General features: G+C 40.0%; 1 protein-coding gene across 15 annotated transcripts in view; it reads right to left on the minus strand.

Annotated features, from left to right (window-relative positions):
* The window catches only part of LOC114642585 (NACHT, LRR and PYD domains-containing protein 3-like), a 1,142,003-nt gene that overhangs the window by 995,475 nt on the left and 118,867 nt on the right, over window positions 1-27,661 (minus strand). For 13 of the 15 annotated variants that reach the window (XM_051921799.1, XM_051921798.1, XM_051921797.1 and 10 more), the window contains 2 exons: window positions 17,871-18,047; window positions 5,555-5,731 (listed from right to left, as the gene is read on the minus strand). In XM_051921799.1, coding sequence (XP_051777759.1) covers window positions 5,555-5,731; window positions 17,871-18,047 — 354 coding nt within the window. The remainder of the gene's footprint in view (window positions 1-5,554; window positions 5,732-17,870; window positions 18,048-27,661) is intronic. The other 2 variants (XM_051921806.1, XM_051921804.1) reach the window with 2 other exon arrangements.

Genomic DNA, 27,661 nt, shown 5'->3' on the forward strand with positions numbered 1-27,661 from the left:
CTTGTCTTTATCGGCATATTTACTGGACAAAAGACACTGACAGAGAGGTGCGAACGGATTTAAGGTGGGCCGGATCTACGAGTATTTTCGTAGGCTCTGGTAATTCTAGTCTTAAGGAGGTCTCCAGTGTTTCCCAGAGTATTTCTGCAGTAACCTTTGAGGATGTATTTGTCTCTTGAATAAAACTGATTTGTTTAGATATAAATTCTGTACAGATCTCGTCTACTGATAAAATGTGAGATGAGATGTGAGATGAGTATGTGGGGCACAATGATTTTAGCTCCAAAATCAAAGGGATGTGGTCAGAAATAACAATAGCGTCATACTTACAAGATTTAATCATAGGCAAGAAATTGTTATCTACAAAGAAATAATCAATTTTTGAGTAGCAATGATGCACTGGTGAGTAGAAGGAATATGCTCTTGAGTTTGGGTTTAGAAATCTCTAAGGGTCTGATAAGTCGTGGTCACTTATAAATTGTGTAATTGTTTTTGCAGTGTTACATGTTATCGCCCCTATGACAAGAGATCTATCTAGGTCTGGATTTAAAACAGTTAAAGTCCCCAGCCATTATAATTTTATGAGTGTTCACATTGGGAATGGATGCAAATACATTTTTGATGAATTCCCTATCATCGACATTGGGTGCATAAATATTTATCAAAATCACTTTACAGTTAAATAAATTAGCCATGACAATCACACATCTCCCTTCAGGATCAGATACTACATCTGATACTACAAACGAGACTGTTCTATGTATGAGAATTCCCACACCTCTGGTTTTCTTTGAAAAGCTGGAGTGGAACATTTGGCCACTCCAGTCTCTGTGCACCCAAAACTTATCCTTGCTTAATAAGTTGGTCTCCTGTAAAAATACTATTTTAGTGTTTAGACCTGTTAGGTGAGAAAATAATTTCTTTTTCTTTAATTCATGATTCAGGCCTTTAACATTCCAGCTCACAATGTTAACAGTCCGGTCTTGGAGACATTGCTTCTAAACTTTTGTTGTCATTTTGTAGTCTTAACTGAAAATAAGACAGCTTTGATCTTAATTTCCAGTTTTCCCAGGAGTTATTGCCATGAAGCCTATTGTTACATTGGCACTTAATAGTTATAAGGATTAAAAGGATGGATCAGATATAGCTTGCTCTCTTTCTCTCTCCCCTCCCCAGTCCCCCCCCACCCCCTCATTTTGTCTCCCTACTTGAGGCTGGCCACATTTCACAAAGTCCCAGTCCTCTGACATACCTAGAGACAGAGCACGTCCAAAATGCAACAAGCCCCCCAGCACCAGCGTAAGAATGAATAAAATTGAGATATCTATAGCCAATACAGTCCAATTACTATTAGCATAAAATATCTTGAGATAGTAAAATAGTAAACCCAGGGAATTCTGTTAAAAAGTGGCCCTGGATTAGCATAGTAAACCCTAATACAATAATAACAATAACAGTAAACCAAGGGTATGATGTTAAACAGTATCGTAAAAAAAAGGATTAATTTCTTCCATACATACATACATATGTTCATATAATTGTAATTAAAGTATGAACAAAAAAATGGCCAATAAGGGAAAAGGATGTATAGTTACAGTACCAGTATCATTGCAAGTGGATCAAGGAGCCATTAAGATCTTCTTTGTCATGTCATGACAGGATGCAGCTCATGATGTTATTTCAAAAAAGTGTCGGCATCCGCTTTCTTATCTCTTTTTCTGCTTCCTCCATAGAGGTAAAGATGTAATGGTTGTCTTCAATATCCACTTTCAGTTTGGCAGGGTGCAAGAGGCTGTATCTGATCTCAGCTTTCCGTAAATGCTGTTTAATTTTGTAAAATTCGGCACATTTAGCAGCTGTTGAGGGTGAGAAATCCAGGAACATACAAATGTGGTTATTTTCAAATATAATCTCTTGTTTCTGTCTGAGAAGTGACATTACATGTAATTTAGAGGTATTTGATCCCTTTATGCGGTAAGCTGCCACTATCTCGGTGTATGATTTAAAGTCCTCTCCAATTGAGAATAGTTCAGCTACGAGTTTCATTGGGTTTGGACTTTCACAATTCTCTGGGAGACCTTCAATTTTAATATTATTCCTTCTGCATCCATCTTCCAGTGCAGCAAGTCTGTCTCATAGTTTTTTGCATTCAAAATTTGCAGCTGTTGCTTTTCCATTAGCGGTAGATGCTAGTTGTTTGGCTATTTCAATTTGAGTTGTGACACTTAGATGCATGTGCTTTCACCTGTGTTTTCCAGGTCAGCCTCTGTAAGGCGGTATCTTGAGTTTGAACTTGGACTTGATACCTCTCTAGGCTTGGATGTAGCTTTGGGTTTCTTTTCTGTTTCTTTCTGAGCTCCTTTCTTTCCGCTCATGTTTATATATGATTGCAAAAACTGTAATAGAACCTTGTCAAGTTGGGTAAATACAGGATATCTCGTGATGATAAAAAATTAAGAGAAAAATGAAAACCTCTACTAACAGAGTTCTGCTTCAGACGTCCATCTCCTGTAATGGACGAGACCAACTCCCAAGTCCACTTAAGCAACAGACAGAAACGTTGAATTTGAAACATCATCTGTTTCACATGTTATTTGAGGTTTTTCATGCCTACAGTAGATCAATCCATCTATTGATTGGAAACGTTAGAACATAACGTTTTCTGTTGTGGTCCTTGTTGATCTCCTTTATTATTATCTTAGTCTTTCTGTAATCCACTCACCCTTTGGTCTTCCTGCTATTCTGAATTTCAAGATGTCTTTAAAAAGCACAAATGTCCAGAACAGGGGTAGGCAAAGTCGATCCTTGACAGCCACAGTGGCTGCAGGTTTTTGTTCCAACCCAATGGCTTCATTAGAAACCAATGATTGCCAATCTCAGACCTTATTTAATTTTATGGCTTGTTAGTCTACAATGTTAGGTTCTTATTTTGTACATTTTTTCCTTTCCAAGGGTATCATCCAAATGATTTGAATCCTAAAACCTATCATTTTCAGTCTGTCACAGTTTTCCATTAAGTGTTTTATTAAATCAAATCAAAAAGTGCATGATGAATACACATGGAAACAAGCTAGATGGAGAACTGCTGGCTGCTTTGTCATTTACATCTTTTTGCTAATAAGGAGCCATTAACACACTGAATGCAGCTGTTTAAGATTAAAATAAGCAATTAAGGGAGGGGAAACTTAACAAGCAAGACCACAAAAATTAAGCCTCAAACTGTCACTTAAGCAATAAGTGCTTCACCAGCAATAATTGACTGCTCATTAATAAACTGGGTTGGAACAAAAACCTGCATCTACTGTGGCTCTTCAGGACTGACATTGCCTACCCCTGGCCTAGAATTACCAGAATATCACCAATATAATCGGTCAATTGAATTATCATCAGGGGTGCCGCTACCTAAAGAGAAGGTTTATCCATCCACCCATTCCATTCATCCATCCACTATACTTCCTTAGAAGGCTGGTGTCCTTCAACATCTGCAATAAGATGCTGCAGATGTTCTATCAGACGGTTGTGGCGAGTGCCCTCTTCTATGCGGTGGTGTGCTGGGGAGGCAGCAATAAGAAGAAAGACGCCTCAAGCCTGGACAAACTGGTGAGGAAGGCAGGCTCTATTGTTGACATGGAGCTGAGCTGGACAGTTTAACATCTTTGGCAGAGCGATGGGCGCTAAGCAGGCTCCTATCAATCCACTGCATCCACTGAACAGGATCATCTCCAGACAGAACAGCAGCTTCAGCGACAGACTGCTGTCACCATCCTGACCATTCCTCCCCCACACTATGCAACTCTTCATTTCTACCCGGGGTAAAACGTTAATGTTATAAAAAGTTATTGTCTGTTTTTACCTGCATTATTATCAATCTTTAATTTAATATTGTTTTTTTTTTTTTTGTATCAGTATGCTGCTGCTGGAGAATGTGAATTTCCCCCCGGGATCAATAAAGTATCTATCTATCTATCTCTAGCTATCATTATCCAACCCGCTATATCCTAACTACAGGGTTATGGGGGTGTGCTGGAGCCAATCCAAGCCAACACAGGGCGCAAGGCAGGAAACAAACCCTGGGCAGGGCACCAGCCTACCGCAGGGGAAAGTTTATGCTTTACCTAAACCCAAGAGTGAAGACATGGAAAATTATAGAAAGGAGAATTTACAAAAGGATTCATTAAACCTCACAAGAGTACAATTTGTTAGAAAAAAATAAATATGAGTCTGCAGCCATGTAGTAATTATAATGAAATAAATCACCTCCTGTGTCTCACCTTACTGTCCACACTCTTTAAATTCTAATCCTTCTGACTCTCCTTCTGTGACCTTTCCTGCTGTTATTGGCTGGCTGCTCATTTCTCATGCTGCTGTGCACTTGGTCTCCTCTTCCTCTCTTTGTCCTCCTCACACTCCTCTTTCCTGTTCTTTGTTTCATGTCTACCTTTACTTCTCTTTCAACTTCTCTCTGTTTCTCTCCTTCTCTTCTTATCTTTGCTGTCCCACTCTGTCTGTTCCTGTCTGTTACCTCAGTCCAGCTCCAGTTGTCCCCTCCTCTTTGTCCAGTGTCACTCTGGTCACTTCTTCTGCCCTCTGACTCTCCATCTTATTCTTTTTTAGTGACTTTAAACAAACTTTAGTGAGGAGATCAGAGGAGTGTTATGGAGGCACAAGTGACGATGGATATGTTATTTTTCAATCAGGGTTCCTCACTTGGCTGGGTTACAAATGTCACTATTTTGCTTCTTTTGTTCATTTTTTATGTTTACATTTTTGATTATTTAACTTCTTCATGTTTAAAGATTGTTTGCTATGCTCCATGTGCTTTGTGGGTGGTCCTCCAAGATGATGCCCATCACCATCAAGGGAGAAGACTGAGGACAACTTGTAGTCCCCTACGGTTCATTGCGAATGCACTTGTGCTGTGATGAGTTTAGTTGCATTTGTGGCTATTCTTGTGCTGTTGTCATTACTGGAGTTTTGATTTTTTTTACCATTCTTTGATTTTGTGTGTTGGGACATTGTTTGCCTTTGATTCCCTTTGTTGTTTCAAGCAACTCGTCTTGTACTCATTGGTGCTTACTTTGTGCTTAGAGCAAACAAACCTTTGTATTTAAAAGATTCTTCATTGCCCTTTTTGGTGACTAGCTGGGGTTTGATGGTTCCCTCCTCTTGTGGTCATTTTGATTTGTATTATTTGGACTTACGTGCTTGGGATTCTCTAGGTCATAACAAGAGGATGTGGACAAAGTTGAGACAAAAATAAATAATGGACAATGTGGGATTGTGGGAAAAGAAATAAAACAACAGGTTGAACAGAAAGGAAAACGAGAGGATGAAAGAGACCACTGTGGGTGAGGGGCTCAGGGTCACAATGCTGTCTTTAAAAATGTAACTATAAAAGACAACTCTGCAGCTGTGTCCTTGTCACGTCCAGCTGTGTGTCCACGTGTGACACTGACATCTGTCCTGATTAAAAACAATGTTTATATGGTGGGTGTGGAACATAAAGTCAGAAGAAATAAAATTCAACAGACACACACACACGTTGTTCACTTACTTCAGTTTCTTTAATTTGCAGTTTTCACTCCTCAGCCCCTCACACAGCTGATCCACTCCTGAGTCCTCCATGTTGTTGTTGATGCTCAGGTTCAGTTCTGTTAGTTGTGATTGTGAAGAACCAAGAGCTGAGGAGAGAGCTGAGAAACATGTGGATGTGAAACCACAATAAGACAGGCTGTGGAGATAAAGAGCGAGAAGTGAAGACATGAAGAGGGACAGACAGACAGACAGACCGTTGGGGGTCTCAATAAGTGACATGATGACCACAAGCAGAGCTGGATGCTCAGGTGTGTCACTGAACAACAGGCTGCTGCTAGCATTTGAACTGAAACACAATTTGAACTCCACACCAAGGCGCTATATACCTGAAGAATATTCTGTCTGTCAGGTTACCCTGAGTGATGAGAGGACGTCAGCCGTCACACTGGACAGGAGTGTCACATAGCAGGACTGAACTTATCCTCCACTTGAGAGTTCAGATGCACTTCTCTAAGTTGGTGACAGCCGAGTGACAAACTCAGATTTCTGTCCTTCATTCAGGAGTCAGGGTGAGGACACAACTGAAATGATTGACAGGAGGCCATTTACAAATGCCAGCCTCTCCAGATCTACAGTGACAGCAGCTGTAAATCAGTCAGCCTTTATTTTATAGAGCGCTAGTCAAAAACTAATAACACAAACAAGAGGACAAATAAACACAACGAGCCCAAAGGTAAATAAGTGACAAGGGAGAGGTGACAGGAGAGGTGATGGGACATGACAGTCCAGTGCAGGAGGGACACACAGATGGTCACCGGCTGATCACAGTGACGCTCCACTCTGTCCAGTCATCTTCTCTAAGGCCTATCAGCCACCTGAGCTCAATGGACAAACTCCACTCAGTTGGCTGGTGACACGGGTTCAGGGTGATGGGCTTGTTGTGTCAAAGCGAGGGTTTCTCTCAGTGTCACTGCACACACCAGCTGTCACAGACATAGTGGACTGAAGAGCTTTGGTGGTCAGTAGGGAGTATGGGCACTGGACAGGCACCCACTGTTCATTGCCAATTAAACAAAAAATTTAAAAAAATAAATAATAAGACAGTATAAAGACGTAGCAAAATCAAAATTAAATGAAAAATAAAAATGTGTTTCTGTAACAAAGTGGACAAATGGGCGTAGTTTACAAATTAGAATTTGTGTGCAAATAGTGATGAAGATATTCCAGATAAAAAATATAAAAAGAGATAAAGCCATCCCCTTTATTTTATATAGCGCCTCTCAATCCAAAGTCACTTTACATGTCCAGCTCTTTCCTTGTATTTTTACTCTGACCACAGGCAGGTGGCCAAAATTGGCAGAGGAGGCGGGACATGAGCTGTCAGTCAGCCTGAGAAGGCGGCCATCTCAGTGAATTTGATTTATCAGGCCTTTGATCAAATGGGACGCTTTTGTGTCTTTATTTATTTATTTATTTATTTTGCATTTTTGCATTTTATTAAAATCAAGTAACATTCCATACAAGCAAGTCAAGTTTAACAAAACTAGGTTTGAAACAAATCAACCCCCACCCATGAGAAAGAGAGCTGGGTCAGCAAAGTAAAACTTTGATCTATTAAAAATAAATAAACAGATAAATTAATCTATACATATAAAGGAGAGTTGGTATCCGTGTGGCTGTGTTTGTGTGTTTGTGGAGGGACGGAGAGTTAAGGCGGGTGTTTGAGTCACGTGATGATCTCCCCTCCCATTCACTTCATTTCGCTCCGAGCTGAGCTCCGCAGCTGACGCGGTTAGTCCTTTCTCCTTTACTGATTTACTGTTTAGTAGACGCGGTACTTACTGAATAGTATTTTTTCCTTTAGCGTTTCTTAGTGTTTAGTAGACGCGGTGTGCCGGTGTACCCGGCGGTGTTGCAGTTTAGTGTTACTTTCTACTTCGTTTTTGTACTTTAGTGTTTAATAATAAATAATAATAATTCATTACATTTATATAGCGCTTTTCTCAGTACTCAAAGTGCTAAAATAGTGAGTGATACTTAGCTGATAGCAGTGTAGAAGCAGCACAGCATAACAGAGCCGGTAGGACAGGCGGGTGTGGTAGCGTAGGTGAGCGGCGATAGCAAGCAGCAGGAGGAGGAAGCAGGATTTGGATGTTCCAATACACAGCCATAAACAGTGACGCTTGGTAATTTCAGGCATGATCGCCCCGGAGCCATAAGCCAGGTTAGTATGAACATCAGATCAGTTCCGGGTCGTAAAGTACTGTAAGATGAAACGGGAGCAGATCAGCGTAGCGAATATAATCACGGAGACAGATCATCCTGAGGTGCTAGATCGCCAGGTACAAAGAAATGTTCGTAGGTCTCGTCCCGTGATCCACAGACTCAGCTGTTCCCAGTAAAGTGGAGTCCATAAAATCTGTAAATATTAAGCCGAAATCCATGCAATTCAAGTCAGCTGTATCCACGAACTATACGTACAATAAACGAAATAAAACAAGCGTACGAAAGTGCAGAATTAAGGCGAATTTTGAGAAAAGTGTTGTTAACAGGGAGGAGCGGCGACAACAAGCGTGCGCCAGAGTCCCCTCACCTGCTATAATAAAGCAGTTATAATAAAGAAGTTTAGTAGACTTTTACTTTATCTCATTTAGTGTTCTTCCCGGCGGTGTTGTCGTTTTTTAGTGTTAGTGTCTACTTAGTGTTTGTGTTTAGTGTTATGGAAGGAGTGATCTTACCACTGTCAGATTTTGCAATGAATGAGTTGGTAAATAATGATTATTTATCAACAGATCACATGAGCAAATTCAACGAAATCATAGCTGCGCATACAATTTTCCAACCTCAAGAGGTTTTGCTAATGTAGACTCCTGACATACCTATAATGCCCATTCCACAAAATGCAAAACATATTCAAATATTACCTTCTGCAGCTACTGAACGAGTGACTCACTGGGTGTGTACCTATTATGATGGTGCTGTAATTCATGTCTATGACAGTTTAAACGCTGATAAAAAATTCAACCTCACCGAAGAGCAGCTTCGTTTCCTTCATGCTTTGTTTCCTTCCAAACCTCCCATAGTTTATGAAGACGCACAGCAACAATTAAATCATACAGATTCTGGTGTATTCTCAGTAGCATTTGCTCTGTGTATTTCTTTAGGTATTGACCCAAGTGATCAAGTTTTTACTGTTTCTTCAATGCGAAATCACTTACAAATAATTTGTGTTACTGGACAATTGCTTCCATTCCATGTCGAAAGTAGCCGACGGGCGACACCAGTTACAAGTATTCAGTGCGTTCAAAGACCTGTACGAAGTACGGCCACTAACACAGTCACTCATAAAAGGGGAGATGACTCGGTGCAGGAAATGGGGATTGAAACTACCTGGGAAGACATGTAATCAACGAGGCGATTAAACAGATCTCAAGAGACGTCTTCTAGGTTGGAAAAACAGCGCTTGGCTGCCAAAACCATATATATACATCTATATAAATAAAAATGTAATTGTTCGTTTGTTCAAAACCTTAAATCTCTGAAAGTTCTTCACCGATTGCTTTGAAATTTTGACACAACGTTGCATTCGAATATGCGCGTGTTTTTATATACATATTATATAGATGTCACACCTGTGACAGGTACAAACATGCTTTTTTTGAAAACACAGTGCCATGAGTTGGACGTAAAAGCAACACACGATATACTAAATATTTTACGATTCTATTTCAATGTTTCGATCAAATACATTTGTAAGTACGTGAATAAAGGCAGCGACATGGCAGTTTTTGGCGTGCAACCAGAAAGAAGTGATAGGAATGCGGTCATACATATCGATGAAATCGCACAGTATTAGGCTGGAAGATACATAAGCAGCAATGAAGCTGTATGGCGAATTCTTTCATTTCCCATACATGAACGAAGTCCAGATGCTGTTCACTTAGTAGTACATCTAGAAAATGGACAACGCGTTTATTTCACAGCTGCAAATGTGCACCAAATAGCCCTGAATCCACCGGCTACAACGTTAACTGCTTTCTTTACGTTATGTCAAAATGACGTGTTTGTGAAAACACTGCTGTATTCGGAAGTGCTTATGTATTACACATGGAATGCGAGTAGAAAATCATTTGAACAACGCAAACGAGGAGAGCGAGTCAACGGACAACCTGGCATATTCAAATAAACTACGATAGGCAGACTGTACACCGTGCATCCCAATCAAGATGAATGCTTCTTTGTTCACATGCTGTTGGTAAATGTGCCCGGTCCAACGTCTTTCCAGCAATTGAGAATTGTCAATGGCGTTACACATGCCACTTTCTGAAGTTCATGTCAAACTCTGAATTTATTGGAGAACGACCGACACTGGGATGTATACATTAATGACGCGTGCAACACGTCACATCCAAATCAAGTTCGTGCATTGTTTGCAATCATATTGACCGCCTGCTCTCCTTCATCTCCAACACAGTTATGGGAGAAATATAAATCGCACATGGCTGAAGATATTTTCCGTCGAATACGCAAGTAAAATTCAAATATAAACATGGATTTCACAGCAGAAATCTACAACTAAGTAGTGATAATGATTGAAGATTTGCTCTTAGAAATCACAAACAAAGTTCTCAATCAATTGGGAATGCCATCACCGAATCGATCTGCTGCTGCTTCGTTCGATGTAGACTTGCGTCGTGAACAAAATTACAACACGGGTGATCTTTTGTCGTATGTGCAATCAAATATTCCTAAGCTAACGCTTCAGCAAAAAGGCATTTACGATCAAATAGTGCAAACTGTCAATAAGGGGGTTGGAGAAATCTGGAAATTGGGAACGGAAAGGTGCCGGTTGATCTGACTTCAGGATGAATTTCATTGCCTGATAACTTCTGCAATTTAGTGACGTCAAAAGAAGAATTGGTTGAAAAAGTATTTCCCAATATTCAAACCAATTATAAGAATCACGATTGGCTGAGTGAACGAGCTATTCTTGGAGCCAAAACCAAAGACGTCTACGAACTTAACAATATTATTCAGTCTAACATTCTGCACAGACAATGGAACAACAAAAAATATTGTATACCCAGAAGCATTGTGAAATTAAACATATTAGAAACGTGCGCTTTCTCTTTTCTTTCTTTTCCATTTAACCAGACTGAGCCACAGCAACGCGTGGCCAGGTACATATATATATATATATATATATATATATATATATATATATATATATATATATATATATATATATATATATATACACACACACACACACATACATATATATATACATACACATATACATCTATACTAATAAAAGGCAAAGCCCTCACTGACTCACTCATCACTAATTCTCCAACTTCCCATGTAGGTAGAAGGCGGACATTTCGCAGGCTCATTCCTTACAGCTTACTTACAAAAGTTAAGCAGGTTTCATTTCGAAATTCTCCATATAACGGTCATAACGGTCAACAACATCCGCCATGTTAAACTTTCTTATTTATGGCCACATCTTCACGAAATTTGGTAGGCGGCTTCCTTGCGCTAACCGAAACCGATGTACATACTTATTTCGGTGGTATGACACCACTGTCGGCCGCCATATTGAACTTTCCAAAGGTCTTTGTTACTTAATGGGCCCATCTTCAAGAAATTTGGTATGCGGGTTCCCAAGGCTAACTGAATCCTACTTACGTACATATATACGTCCATAGCCTGCAGCTCGGTCCACACTCTGAATCCTCCAGGTACTCCAGAGCATAATCTAATTTTGAAGGTTGGTGCACCTATAATGTTACTGAGAAACTTACAGCCACCAAAACTTTGTAATGGCACGAGACTTCAGGTCACATGCCTGCAAAAGCACGTAATTGAGGCAACTATTTTTTACTGGCGGTGGTTCAGGGGAGAGAGTTTTTATTCCTCGCATCCCCGTTATACCATCTGATATCCCATTTCAATTCAAACATCTCCAATTTCCAGTAAGGCTCTGCTTCGCAATGACAATTAATAAGTCTCAGGGACAGACCCTACAAAAGGTTGGCATTGATTTGAGGCAAGATTGCTTTTCACATGGCCAATTTTATGTTGCACGCTCAAGAGTGAGCTCAGGGCACAGCTTGGTCATATTACAACCGGAGGGGCGAACTGACAACGTGGTATACAAAGAGATCCTTAGCAAATAATTATTGGTACATTGTCCCTCAGTTTATTATTTAAAATTTTAAAGCAGTACTTCACCGCTGCGAAGCGTTGGTATTTTGCTAGTAAATGAATAAAATAGATAGAATAAGAAAGAGGGGAGAGATTCTGCCTCCTCAATTTAAATGCTTATTCCAAAATATTATTGATCAGATCCTGCCAGGTTTTGAAAAAGTTCTGCACAGATCCTTTAATTAAGTGAAAATTAGATTTTTTTCAGTTTTAAATAATATAAAACATCAGTTACCCACTGACTTAAAAGAGGAGCAGTTAGGATTCTTTCGGTTGAGCAAGATAAGTCTATGTGCCAATAGTGTAGTAAATGCAATTACAGTTTGTTTGTCCTTCTCCACTTTAAGCCCCCCTGTTAGCCCACCAAACACAACTGTTAATGGGTTAGGAGGGATTGTGACACCAAGGCTGTCTGAGAGGCATTTAAAGATTTTGGTCCAGAATGATGTTAATTTGGCGCAGGCCCAAAACATGTGACCCAGTGAGGCTGGGACTTGATTGCAATGTTCACAAGTTGGATCTTGCACTGAAAACATTTTGGACAATTTTAAATGACACAGATATACTTGCTATATAATTTTAAGTTGAATAATTGTATGCCTTGCGCATATGGAGCTCGAGTGAATTCTGTGCATTGCTACCTTGCATTCCTTTTCTGATATGTTGAGTGAGAGATCCTTTCCCCACTTTATTCTTGGATCTCGCTTTTGTGTCTTTAGATGGACTTAAAAATGTTGACTGACTGAAGTGTTTGATTATTGTGTTGTTAAACATTTGGTCAAATTGTGAAGGCTAAGGAGGGCTGAACTGACACACAGACAATCAAACGTGTGACATGAACAAGACAGTGGCATACTGGTTAGACACACATCAGGGACCTGGGTGCAAATCTGAACACACGACTGAGAATCACTGCTCTTGGTTCTGGTTTTTTCTTTTTAATTTTTATGGTCATAAGACTTTAGGGATGTTGGCTGATCTCATATTTTTAAGTCAAGTACCCATGACATGTTGACCATAAACTTCTAAAGTAAAATGTACAGACAAAGGCCACAAATGCAACAACTTCTCCCTGAGTATGACAGCCATCAGACCGACCAGACCAACAAAAGGTGTATCCACCTACAGAGATCTAGCTCACCACGGCCTTAAAGCTTTTGAAGGAGTGAAAACTCTGATGAGTCCTCTGATGAACTCTGACGAATTCATTCATGCATTTATCTCTAGTAGGATTGACTACTGCAATGCAGTGTTCACTGGATGTTCAAACTGTTCTTTATACAGCCTCCAGTAAATAATAATAATAATACATTTTATTTATATAGTGCCTTTCCCATGCTCAAGGCACTTACAGAATAAATAAAGAACGGCAGAATATACAGTATATAGCATTGTAATACAATTAGCATACAGTTAATACAAAATGCGGCTGCAAGAATTATTACAAGCACAAGAAAATACGAACACATAACTCCAGTTGTTAAATCCTTACAATGGCTCCCGGTTAAGTTTAGGGCAGATTTCAAAATCATCCTTTTAACATATAAAGCATTAAATGGCCTAGGTCCGGCTTACTTGTCTGAACTTATCATGACTTACAAACCAGAGCGCACATTAAGATCTCAAGATGCTGGTCTGCTTATGATTCCAAGGATTAATAAAATAACAATGGGAGGTCGAGCTTTTAGTTACAGGGCCCCTAAACTGTGGAATGGCCTGCCTGCTACTATAAGAGATGACCCTTCGGTCTCAGCTTTTAAATCCCGGCTGAAGACTCACTTCTTCAGTTTAGCATATCCTGACTAGAGCTGCTGATTAACTGTACAGACTGCATCTCTGTTGTTAGTCATTAGCACTTAAACATAAGTAACATGACAGTTATAATTGGATACTAACCCTCACTTATTCTGTTTCTCTTCTCGGTACTCAAATGTGGCACTTGGTGCCACGGCCCACCTGCCAAGTTGTTTTGCCTGCCTAAGGTAAAGTCATCCCTGATGGAGGATCGCAGGAATCGTGGGAAAGAGGGGTCCTTTCATCGGATTGGCTGGCCCAACACTGTTTCAGCTGTGGAATGGCCAAATGGGGGAGGCAGTTTGATGGATGAGGTCTCCAGGAGTCTAAAATTATCCAAATCTTATTATGTGATATCATCTACTGTTAAATTCTGCTCCGTACTTCTAAAAAATTTTTAATTTTTTATTGAGGATTTCTTCTGTTCTGTGTATTGTATTGTATTGTATTGACCCCCTTCTTTTGACACCCACTGCATGCCCAACCTACCTGGAAAGGGGTCTCTCTTTGAACTGCCTTTCCCAAGGTTTCTTCCATTTTTCCCTACTAGGTTTTTTTGGGAGTTTTTCCTTGTCTTCTTAGAGAGTCGAGGCTGGGGGGCTGACAAGAGGCAGGACCTGTTAAAGCCCATTGCGGTACTTCCTGTGTGATTTTGGACTATACAAAAATAAACTGTATTGTATTGCATTGTAAATGAAATGTCATTAGACAAAATCTGAAGTGCTGTAGATCTAAAACAAGGAGGACACACTGAGCTGATTTTGAGTGTTTGACTCATAATTGAAATCTTCTTTATGGCCAATGAGAAGATTAGCCAAAGACGAGGTCGGCCGTGAAGTCAGCGTAGAATTTCAGGCCACTGACTGCAGGACTCGTCAGAGTTTTCACTCCTTCAAAAGCTTTAAGGCCATGGTGAGCTAGATCTCTGTAGGTGGATACACCTTTTGTTGGTCTGGTCAGTCTGATGGCTGTCATACTCAGGGAGTAGTTGTTGCTGTAGTGGATTGGCTTCTTCTGATGGTGTCCGATGTCACTCCTTTCAACGAGCGTATTAATGAGACTCAGATTACGGCACTCTCTGAGTGCCTTGTCTGTTGTCTCAGTGTATGCTCTGACCGCGGTGAGTGATGTCTCGGCGAGGGAGACATTTTATTCACAGCTTCGCTCGGTGGTTGATGGGTGGCCACGAGGTGACACTCCTCTGGTTATGGGTGACTTCAATGCAGCCACTGGTACTGACAGGGCTGGCTATGAGGATTGTCTTGGTCCCCATGGGTCTGGTGATCATGATGAAAGTGGCTCCATGTTTCTTGACTTTGCAAAATGTCAGGGGCTGCGAATTGCTGGATCCTGGTTCCCTGAGCTGCATCGTTGGACTTGGTACTCCAATACTGGTGGTTGCCGTGAAGGAGATCGATCACATCCTCCTGGGAAGATGCTGGAGGATCTTGCAAAACTGCAGGGCAGAAGTGCCCAGTTTGTGAATTCTGACCACAGACTTGTTTTTGCTACCCTTAGGATCCAGCTTAGGTCCAGTAGGTTACAACCTTTAGGAAAATGAGCCTGGACCTGGCCATACTCCAAGACCAGGATGTTTCTAATGAGTTTGCATGCAGTTTCTGTGAGAAACTTTCAGATTTGGGTGCAATTGCCTTTCCTAATGTGATGTAGGAAACATTCCATGACAAGACCCTGAAGGTTGCTGAGAGCTGTGTTGGTGTTACTGGTGTTCTCAGAAGGAGATGTTTCATCTTGCAGGGCACCCTGGATATCATCGAGAGGAGCCGTAGTGCACGGGTCAATGGCAACTCTGGTCTGTACCAGGAACTGAGAAGGACGGCTGCGAGGGCTCTGAGGGCAGATAAAGAGCCATTTGTTACAGGAATCTGTGAGCAAGTGACACACCATCTGTAGTCTACCGACCTACGTCCTGCTTACAAAGGAATCAAAGCATTACACACATTCAAATCTGATTCTTGGAGAGTCGCAGTCAGGGTGGCTGATGGAACGGTCCTTATGGATGACACTGCAGTTGTGACCCGCTGGGCTGGATACTTTGAGCAGTTGTTCAAAGCTGATCCTCCGGCTAGGATGTTGGGTATCTCTGGTCCACAGTTCTTGAGGCTGATCCTCCAATTCACTGTGAACCACCCAATCTCACCAGCATCATCCCAACTGACTGGAAAATGGGACTTGTCATTCCTATCTGGAAAGGGAAGGGTGATCGCCTGGATTGCAGCAACTACAGGGGGATAACACTGCTCTCAGTGCCGGGTAAGGTCCTTACTAGGGTCGTCATCAATAAGATCTGTGATCACTTGCTCACCTACCAGCGACCAGAACAATCTTGTTTTACGCCTAAGAAGTCTACCATCGACCGCATCCTGGCACTGAGGGTTCTCATGGAGTGCAAACGAATATCGGCAGAGTTTCTCTGCAGCCTTTGTCAATTTTCATAAAGCGGTTGACTCAGTTAATCGAGCTGCCCTATGGGACATCATGAGGGTTCGCAGGATCCCCTCGAGGTTGCTGGATATCATGACCGGCCTGTACACTGGTACTGTGAGTGCTGTGCAGACTGGAGACAGAATGCTATATCCTAACTACAGGGTCACAGGGGTCTGCTGGAGCCAATCCCAGCCAACACAGGGCGCAAGGCAGGAACAAACCATGGCCAGCCCACCGCAGGGCACCATGACATAGAACCCTTCAAAATCAGATACTACATCAGATGGTACTAATGGAATTGTCTCATTAAGATATCTACACCTCTGGTTCTCTTCCTATAGCTGAAGTGTAAAGTTTGGCTGATCCAATCTCTTTGCAGTCAACACTGAGCCTTATCAATCGACTCTGTAAAAATCCTATCTTAGCAATTAGGACTGTGAGGTGGGAGAAAACTTTTCTTTTCTCTTTAGATTATGATTGAGGCGTTTGACATTCCAGCTCACAAAGTTCAATGGCTGGTCAGAGAGACAGTGCTTCTGAATGTTTTGGAACATTTTGTAATCTTAAGTAAAAGAAGTGTGTAATTTCAAGATTTATTTTTAACACAAATGTGGCACTTGGTGTCACTGCTCTACTGCCAAGTTGTTTGCTTGCCTAAGGAAAAGTCCTCTCTGATAAAGGAATGAAACGGTAGAAGGGTCCTTTCATCTGATTGGCTGGCACAAAACTGACTATGATATTTGAATCCTATTATGTGATATCATCTATTCTTGCATTTTGCTCTGTACTTGTAATATTAATATTGTTACAATGCAAATGTTATGTGTATTGTATTTTATTTATACCATTATTTGACACCCATTGCAAACACAAGCAACCTGGAAAGGAATCTCTCTATGAATTTCTTTACCCAAGATTTGTTCTATATTTTCCATGAAAAGGGTTTTTTTGGGGGGAGTTTTTTCATGCCTTCTTAGGGAGTCAAGGATGGGGGGATTTTTAAAAACAGGGCCATTTAAATCTCATTGCGTCACTCCTTGTCCTATTTTGGGTTATACAAAAATAAACTGTTGTTGTTGTTCAGTCCACTTGGCTATAATGGCGGTCACTTCCTGTGTCTCCCACCTTACTGTCCACACTGCCTTCAGTCCTAATCCTCTCCTCCCTGTGACCTTCTCTTTCTGTGTATGGCTGGCTGGTCATTTCTACTGCTGCTCTCCACCTTTCCTCCTGTTCCTCTATCTGTCCTCCTCTCTCTCCTTCTCCTTCTCCTCTGCCTTGTCCTCCTCTTTTATTTGTCCTTTTCTTCTTTCTGTTCATCTCCTTCTCTTGTCTCTCCTTATCTTTGCTATTCTATTCTCCTTGTCCTTATCTGTCACTCCAGTCCAGCTCTAGCTGTCCACTCCTCTTTGTCTTCTGTCACTTTAGTCATCTCTTCTCCTCACACTGACTGTGTTTCTCCTCCTTATTCTATTTTAGTGATTTTTAACAAACTTTAATGAGGACATCAAAGGAGTGTAAGGGAGAAAGTGACAATGGAGGACAGGAACAAGTACAAGATTAAAATAAAGAATGGACAGCGTGGGTTTATGGGACAAGAAATAAAACCACAGTCTGGACAGAGAGGATGAGGAGAGTGACCAGTGTGGTGGAGGGGCTCAGGGTCACAATGCTGTCTTTATGAACTGAATTATTAAAGGAAATCTGCAGTTGTGTCACCTCACGTCCATCTGTCTGTCCATAAGGGACACTGCAGTCTGTCCTGATTAAACACAGTGTTTGTGTTGTGGGAGTGGAAAAGTCAGAGCCATAATGTGACAAGAAATAAAATTCATGAGACACACACTTAAACACACACACACACACACTTGTTGTTCACTTACTTCAGTTTCTCTAATTTGCAGTTTTTACTCCTCAGCCCCTCACACAGCTGATCCACTCCTGAATCCTCCATATTGTGGTTCTCTCTCAGGTCCAGTTCAGTCAGTCGTGAGTGTGGAGTAGAAAGAGCCAAGGAGAGAGCTGAGCAACATCTGGAGGTGAGACGACAAATAGACAGGCTGTGGAGAAGAAGAGAGAGAAGTGAGGACATGAGGAGAGACAGACAGACAGAAGGACAAACAACACAAAGTTTCAATAGCCACTCGTAAACTGACTTTTTACTGAAATGCACTCTTGTAAAATACTCCTCACTATTTCTTAGAATCATCACTTTCTTTAGGAATTTAAAAGTCCACAAGAAGACAGTGAAGCTCTGGAGTGAAGATTCAATCCAAAGTCTCCAAGGCTGTTTTCATTGTGCAGACTGAGATCTTTTGATGGACTCCTGCACTGATTTAGTTGAGCTTTGTGATGTTATCAACAGCTCTGTTTCTGTTTGTGAAGACGTGCTGATCTCACCTAAAAGTGTGAAGGTCTATCTGATCAACAAACTTTGGGTCATCAAATCTATAATGTCATTATTATATCAAAAGAAAAAGTGTCTTTAGACGAGGAAATACTAATGAGGTACGAGCTGCTCAAAGGGAATTAAAACTTGGCATTCAAAATAATAAAATTAATTATAAGGATAAAACTGAATAGAATTTGTCCACACAAAATTTGAGATTGATGTTGTCAGACATTAAATCTATAGCTGGACATCATCAGTCAAAAAATAAAAACCACATAAGGGTTTTTGGTTTAAACTGCCGATCTGATTGAGCTAACGCGTTTAATGAATATGACTGGAGATGTGAGCAGTTTGATTTGTTTAAGAGAGGACTTGGCTTGAAGAAGATGGTTTCAGATAACGGAGAGAGATGTTTATGTTTAGAAGGACGTGGAGAACATTTTTATAAAATTAAAACCAAATAAAATTCCTGGACCAGAACATGTTAGTGGTAGGCTCTTGAAAACTTCTGCAGAGCAACTCTGCTCCATTTTAATTTTATTATCAAAGTTATCATTAAAACAGCAGAAGGTCCCAAAGTCATGGAAACAGGTGACAGGAATACTTCTGACCAGTGGCTCTGACATCACTGGCTATGAAAACATTTGACAAACTTCTAAAGAGGAACCTGAGAGAGAAAACTCTGAGTTATGAGATCCATTTCAGTTTGAGTCCCAGACTACTAGAGAAGTGGACAGAGGACACCAATTGAATATTCTGTGCAGAACACATTTAGGGGACGTGTAGATGAGCTAAAGGACAAATCAACATCAGCCATTTTCTCTGAAGTCCTTCCAGCACCAATAAAAAGACGACATGAGCAGAATTTAATATTCAGCCGTAATGTGTGAATGAAGGCCTAGTGTGAACAAGAAGGTTTTACTTTTCTCAGCCGCTGGAATGCCTGTCACTGTAAACATTTCATTTACTGACGAGATGGACCACATCTACAAGAGAAAGGGACAAACATTCAAGGACTGAGGATCTTCAGGGAAGTGAGCGGAAATTTAAATTGAGGAAGACACAAAAAACAGTCAACTGACCTAAAGAGAACTCAACTGAAAACAGAAAAATAACTTTCCTTGTTTAAAATGTTTACTCTTTAATGTGAGAAGCATTAGACATAAAGTTCATGAACGAGAGGTGAGAGGATTGATTTGAAACTCTGATATTGTAGGAATTACAAAGTAATGGCTGAATGAGAGTAACAGAGAGGAATATCATATTAGTGTCTACACCTGCTTCAGGAGAGACAGACAAGGAAGGAAAGGAGGAAGTGTGGTGCTGTATGTGAATGATAATATTCAGGCCGACATCTTCAAGATGGAAGAAGGAAACTCATCAGAATCACTGGGGGTTAAGCTAGTGAGGAAGAAAGGCAGAGGTCTGGTTATTGGAGTTTAGTACAGGCTATCAAATTCTGATATTTTAGATAATAACATATTATTTAATAAAATAAGACAGATGTGCTACAAAGAGGACGTAGTGGTCAATGGGGATTTGAACTTCCTAAACATTCATTGAGAAGCCCCTGTTGGGAATACAAAAGAGGAAACTGAAATGGTGCGGATGGCAAATGGCTGTTTGTTCACCAAGTTTGTCTCAAGCCCAACGTGTGATGACGCCTGTCGAGATCTCATCTGCGCAAACAATAAAGACAGAGGAATAAGAATAAAAGATACTGAGACTTTAAGCAGCAGTGATCACAACATGGTCAAATGTGAGATAATCTTTGAAATCACAGAAATGCATCATAAGAGCCTTGAACATGGTATAGGCACTATATAAATACAATGCATTATTATTATTATTATAAAAAGAAAACTTATAACTTGAGGAAAGCAGACATTATGGAGATGAGAAAGTATCTAAAAAACATCAAATGGGAAATCAAAACCTCAGCAACTCTAAATGACAGTTGGTTTCATTTCAGAGACCTTCTGATCCAGTAACAAAATAAGTTTATTTTGAAAACTAATAAAACAAAAGAACTTAAAATCAGCCAAAACAGAGACATGGAAAAAAAATTCAAAAAGACCTGGACAACCTTCAGTTCTGTGCATACACTTGGAAAATGGAGTTTAATGCATAAAAACACGAGGAGTAAAGGAACATCAATTATAAATACAAAATGGGAGACACTGACCTACAGGAAGCAACCTCTGGAAAGCATGTAAGGGTTTATGTTGACACAACATTTTTACTGACTAAGCAATGCACAGAAGCAAATAAAACAGACAAATAAAATGTTAGGTTATACCATTACAACTGTTGAATTTAAGTCAAGTGACGTTGTGCCCAAACTATATAATACACTGGTGAGACCACATCTGGAGTTCTGTGTGCAGTTCTGGTCACCACAGTACAAGAAAGACAGAGCAGCACTTGAAGCTGTGCAGAGGAGAACAACCAGGTGCATCATGGGACTGAAGGACATGTCCTGCTGTAACAGACTCAGAGAATTAAACCTGTTTAGTCTGAGCAGAGGAGACAGTATGGGGACCTCATCCAGGTATTTAAAATCCTCAAAGATATGAATAAAGGAGATCCAGCAATATTTTTTCAACTTAAGGGTGAATCACGTACTCCAAGGACATCAATGAAAATTAAGAGAAAGTGCATTTAAAACTGAATCAAGGAAGCACAAAGAATTGTGGGACTCTGAAATAATTCAAATAAACTACCAAAACATGGAGTTGAAACAGAAATCTTGACAACCTTTAAGGAGAATCTGGATGAGATATCAGGACAGCTTAGCTATTAGCTAAGCAAAGGCCTCAATGGACTGAATGGTCTAATCTCGTTTGTCAAATGTCTTATGTTTTTATGTCACTTTGCTTCATCTCTTTTATGACCCCTTGTAGAGCACCAAGACTCATGTGAGGCTCCTGTTTGAAGACATCTCTTCAGCCTTTAACACCATTCAGCCCCACCTTCTTGCACAAAGACTTATTAAAGAATTTAATTTTGACTTCAGTATGTAGGACGGCTGATTGACTTTTTAACAGACAAGAACTGAAGAGTGAAAGTCAATGGCTGTCTGTCTGACATGTTGTCCTAATCTACAGGTCCACTCATGTCTGTGCTGTGCTTGAAGTTTGTCACATCAGTCACTGGGTACAAAAACAAGAACGACACCTGAACAATGCATCAGTCCATCACAGGGTAAACACACACACACACACACACACACACACACACACACACATATGGGTTAACTTCAACAATGCCAAGTCACATAACCTGCAAATTCTTTGACTGTAGAAGAAAAGCCACACTTTGCAGAGAACACGTGAGGTTCACACAGAGAGCACTAAGGATCTGAGCCATCATCTCCATGCTGCACTGGTACTTTGCCACTGTGCCCCCCAAGGATAGTGGTAATAACTGAAAGTAACTCAAGGGGAATTATAGTAACTCATAAAACATAGTAGTATCTTAGCAAAATTGTAAAGAGTAATAATTTAATAAAGTAACAAAAACATAAAATAAATAGTAATTATTAAATACAATGCATACACAGTAACTGTAAATAAATTAAAAAACCAAGAAGAAAGAATTCAATATAAACACTCATGAAATACTTTTAAAATAAGAAAGACGAACACAGTTACATCACAACACAAACTGCCAGGTAAATGGAATGGAAATGAATGGAAAAAAAAACTTATGAATAATACATGTCAACATAACAGACACTTATTTGTATTGTCACGCAGGCACACCTGGGGCCTCATGTATAAACGGTGCGTACGCACAGAAATGTTGCGTACGAACCTTTGCACGCTCAAATCGCGATGTATAAAACCTAAACTTGGCGTAAAGCCACGCACATTTCCACGGTAACTCATTCCTTGGCGTACGCAATTTATCCGCCTGGTTTTGCAGACTGGCGGCACCCAGTGTCAAAGCAGTGCTACTGTTCCTGTGTGATCACCCTTTCATTCTTAAATCCACATTCCTGGCGCGGCTTTATAAATACACTGAAATTAACTGAATATTGTTTATTAGTGTAATGCATCTGATTGTAATTAACCTGTAGCAATATAATGGTCCAGGGAATAGCCATAGTATTCCAAATACCATAACTGCTTTAGCGTTGTAACTCTCACTGCATCTTCTTTCAGCTGATCCCGTTAAGGGTTGCCACAGCAGATCATCTTTTTCCACATTACTCTTACTGTACCACTCGGAGTATTTATATCACTGTATCTGAGTGGGAAATCACAGCAGCAGCTGATTGGAAAGAGAATTATTGGTACACAGCATGAAGCAGATGCTGCCTGAGCCACAGCAAACGCTTTAGTCCCTGTACCGACTTCGCGGTTTAGAAACAGTTTCATCCCAAGAACTCTAAACACACTCAATCAGTCCATCAAGTGCTCCTTGTAGAAATATTTGGACTTATAAGTACAATTACCTCACTGTAAACTTGCACTACAGTTATAATATTGCACAACCTGCGCCACTTTATAAAGCGCGTATTTACATGTGATGACGGTATTCATTTCTAAGACGAAATGCAGCAAAACATGTTGATTATATTATACAGATAAAACTTTAACTTCATTTAAATAATCTGTATTGTTTATAATTAAACATGTGAGGACACGGTGCCGCAGCGCTAGCTAGTTCAGTAATTGTTCCTGCATTGCGCTGTATTCTTGCTGGTGCTGACGCGACACTGGAAGGATAGACAGATATAATAATTAAACACGTACTACTAAGATATTTCAATGTTCCTTAAAAGTTTTGAAGAATCGAAGTTCTAAGCTTACAGATGGCTTCACGTCTATTACATAGCTTATTGTGTGGCGATTGAGTTTTTGGAGAAAGAAAAGTAAGGACAGGAATTGGAGGTTAGTACGTTTGAAAGAGACAGTACTGCTGTGATAAATTATTTAATTGAAGGTTGCGAATGGCGCAGCAAGCCTCTTGTGTGAGACATGAACAATCACTGCGCCACTGTGTTCCCATGTTTAATAACATGCTTTCATTCCTATCATCATGAAAAAGATATCACGTATACATCTCAGTATTTTAATTATTCAGAGAGCTGTAATATCAAGAATGTAATGGAGTATGTGTCCCGTCGGAGAAAGAGAAAACCCGTTTAAAAAGCAGGTAGTGATTCATACACATAGAGCACATAGAAGATCAAATACAGAACAAAGCATTTAACATGCCACTTTAGTTACAATGGGATTTGAGAAACTAGTAAATTAAACGATTTTAAGATGAAGTTTATGATGTTCTACTTTAATGGCAAAATAAACTACGTGATTGAAGTGGAAATTTCGAGATTAAAGTTGACATTTGGTGCTTTTTTCCCCACTGTGTGCCTTTTTTTTGTCTGTGCCCTAATAAGCTTTCATATGACACTCAGACGGTGGGCTACGACTCGCTTTTTCACGGCGACTTTGATATGTGATTTCTTTTTTATTTCGGGCACTGTGCGACTTTGTGAAGTTGAGCCTTCGACTTTCTCCGACACTGTCACTCGATCAGCTTCCTTTTGTTGATTATACCATTGTTTAAACCAAGAAATAGTACATTTTTCCTTTGCCTCCACTTGGTATTCGCTGAAATTCTTATATTTTCTCCTGTGCTTTTCCCATTGTCTTTTCACAGAAGGCTATTTATATTGATTTGCATATTCAAAGAGGCGTAATTCTGGGTGGAGTTGGGGCGGGACAGAAGGCGCGTGCGCGTGCACGTGCGTTACTTTTCACGCAAATCGGGATTTATGTAGTAGAAGAACGTGAAAGTATGCGTGCGCACAGATTCCTGCATCTGGATTTTTCTGTGCGTACGCACAATCCCGCTTTTGTGCTTACGCCATGTTATAGTGTGAGTTCTACGCACGGCGTTATACATGAGGCCCCTGGAGATTACCTTCCTGACTCTGCTAGTTAAGTGATACCATGCTGAGATGAGAGGGGGCGCTTGTAACATGAATGTAAGTTTAATGTCACTGTGCTCTGTACAAGAAATTATTTTATAAATTCACTCACATGTGCAGGCCAAAGTTAGCACACAGGGGCTGTCAGCATTTAGAAACTGCTAGCATTTGGAGAATGAAGGGGACAACTGCAAGGATGGGCGTTGTACTATTCCTGTGAATCCTTTCCTTTCCTTGTTTGGAAACCAAAGAAGGGCCTACACGTGGAGGAACCAGTATAAATATTTGGACAAGCAGCCAGACACTTTGAAGCCGACAGCCGAATGAGTGATATCGTCATTTGTCCTTAAAAGCCTTCCTGTGCAGCGGACGAAAAATGGCAGACTCTATAGATCAAGATCCTACCTTAATATTATCATGCTATTATGGCTTCCCGTCTGTAATGCTGCGTAAATCATCAGTAAAGAAAGCTAAGTTATTTTCTCTTATGTGATTTTTACTGCCGCATTGTAGCAAGTTCCTCTTAAGTTGGATAAGGAGCCCGGAACACACAAAAAACTCCTACTCTTAGGAAAAGTAATTCTATTATGTACGAAAACCGACAGAACCTTAGCCCCAATTTGATGTCCCCAAATGGGGTTGTCTTTTATGAATTTATACAAAAAAAAGAAATAATACCCCAACAATTATTTAACCAAACAAAAAGAATATATATTATAAATCAAACAAACCATAAAACACTCCTTAATCAATCCTTATCAATCTAAACACTAATTAATATGCCACCCCCTTTTACCCTTCTATAATATACAGAAAGAAAGAAAGAAAGAAAGAAAGAAAGAAAGAAAGAAAGAAAGAAAGAAAGAAAGAAAGAAAGAAAGAAAGAAAGAAAGCCCAGAAAAGAAACGGAAATATAACCTATTTATCGACAACACCAATATATTCACAGTACATAATAATAATACCCGTCTAAATACACATATATACAAATATAAATTAGACACACGCACACACAATCCCCACACATTCCCCAGTCCCTTTTATATTAACTTTGTTTAAAGTCTCTAGCCACACGGCCTGGGAAGTCTGTGATAAATCCAGCAATCCAGTCAGATACGCTCCGCTGACTCATATACTGTATTAATAGGTAAAAGAAGCAATCTCACCGGCCTGGCGACGATTCTTTGTTAAAAGCTGAAATCCGTCTCACCCGGGTGTCTCTGCGTTAGCGTCCTTCCATGGCCGCCACCCGCATCACAAATGCAACATAAAGCCGTGCACTCCGATTAGCCAGCACTCCTTTTCGTTGCGTCCAACCGTTATTAACACGTTCTTCCCAGATACTTCTTTAAACAAACTTTCTTCACACTCCTCTTTTTTAAAATATGCGTCTCCTTGCCTTTTAAAGAGGGTTCTTCCTCTTACGTCACACCAAAGTACATTTTGGCAAGGACCCCCAGGCATTGTTTGGACCCCTACTCCCCTTAAAGAGATATTGCACAGTCAGTTATTCCTTTGGACATAATCTCTAAAGGGAAGCAAGCGGCAGAAACAGTTAAAATAAGCACACAAAAAAAATATGTGCCAACCGTTACAGTATCACAATGGGAGGGATATCGCCTTTTAATATCATATCTCTATATTTTTCGGTTACTTAAAACGCCGCAATTATAAAACAACTTATTCCAATTAGGGAGCTATATTGCACCCTAAAAAGGAAACAAAATGGCGTAGTCGGCAGGATTGTGGCTAAATTAATAACCGTATCATATTTATAATGTAATATATATATATAAAATATGCTTCTGATAATGATGGCATGGAGGGTCTCGGTCAGATATTGAGTATAGCAGGATGGTCACGCGCTCAGTCATGGACTCCCATGACCGAGTTATACTGCCTTAAACTGCCTGGCCCTAATTGGAATGGGGATATTAATTAATCCCGAAAAAGTACAATAAGGTGGGCTTGTAACATGGGCCATAGTGCATGGGGCAATAATAATAATAATAATAAAAAAAAACAGATTGCTGCTGGTAAATTGTAGAAGCTTCTGCTAACTACATTATGTGAGTTGGACTTAAAAATCCACAGCATGATTATAAGTGTGGGAATTAAAGATGAAACTAAATCGGACACGATAAATTGTAAACAACAGTTTTAAACTTATAGACATGAGACTGGTTGTCCAGAATAAAGTGAAACGGCACCCAAGTGGACAACACAGATTAATCAGTTGCCGTACGAAGTCCAAAACCAGCCTGAAAAGTAAATGCCGTGTTGTGGAACACTGTAATTAAATAAGTTCCATCATTTAGGCATTAGAAAAAATATTTTGTAAAAGCTATAAAAAACTCGTCTGACGAGTGACGCATCCAGCGGGTCCAGCAGTCAGTTACATAAAGATGAACAGTGGCAATGCAGATAAAATCCATAAAGGCTTGATCGCGCTCACTAAAATAATTGTAGAAATCTTTAATGCCATAAAAGCAGCCCAATGTAATCCAAAATACACGATTCGTCCACCTGTTAAAAAAGAGGTTTATGAGCTGTGCAGCTGTTCCTATCACTTTGCCTAAAAGGTTAAAGGTTTTGGCAACCCCCACGCCCCCATCTATACTGCTAAAGTATCATACCGTGTGCTAAAACACACAGATATTAATGAAATTATTGAAATCATCTTATAAATATAGCTTAAATTACGAACCTATGTTATAAGCTAGTGTTTAAGAAGAAACTATAAACGGTGTACACAAATAGAACTAAAAAATAAATTAAATAAATAAAGAGCTCTAACTTAAATTGGAAAAAGAATAAATACATTTGGTTTTTAACTTTGCCATGAGAAGCATGCCTCTGTTACCTTCCTGTAAGTACTGGCCATAATTTTAAGAAGGTATTAATTGGATAAATGTGGATTTAAAAATGAGACAGTTTCTCACATGACAAAGAAAGATAATTAACGATATGTGTAATTGGGTTAAAGTAAACAAAATGTCTCCACTTTTGTTTAACGCTTATCATAAATGCGCCAAACATTTTCCCTTTTAAATCCTGATCAAGTTTCAAGGAAAAAATGCTCTTTTTATAATAATAAATGAGAAGGGAGACAAGTTTTACAAGAAGTAGAATGTGCCTGATGTGCGTGAAAGGAGGCTGTGTATTTTAGGAACTATAAAGGTAAAGAGTATGGTGGCGCAGTGGTTAGCACACTTGCCCGGTGATAGTAAATAAAGGTTTAAGCATGTATGTTTTCTTTGTTGAGTCAGGATATTCTTTGTGATCTCGCAACTTTTTCTGGGAATGCTTTCTTGTTGTGGAATTGTGCTGCGTGATTTCCC

Source organism: Erpetoichthys calabaricus (genome assembly GCF_900747795.2).
Source record: "Erpetoichthys calabaricus chromosome 1 unlocalized genomic scaffold, fErpCal1.3 SUPER_1_unloc_25, whole genome shotgun sequence".
Lineage (NCBI taxonomy): Eukaryota > Metazoa > Chordata > Cladistia > Polypteriformes > Polypteridae > Erpetoichthys > Erpetoichthys calabaricus.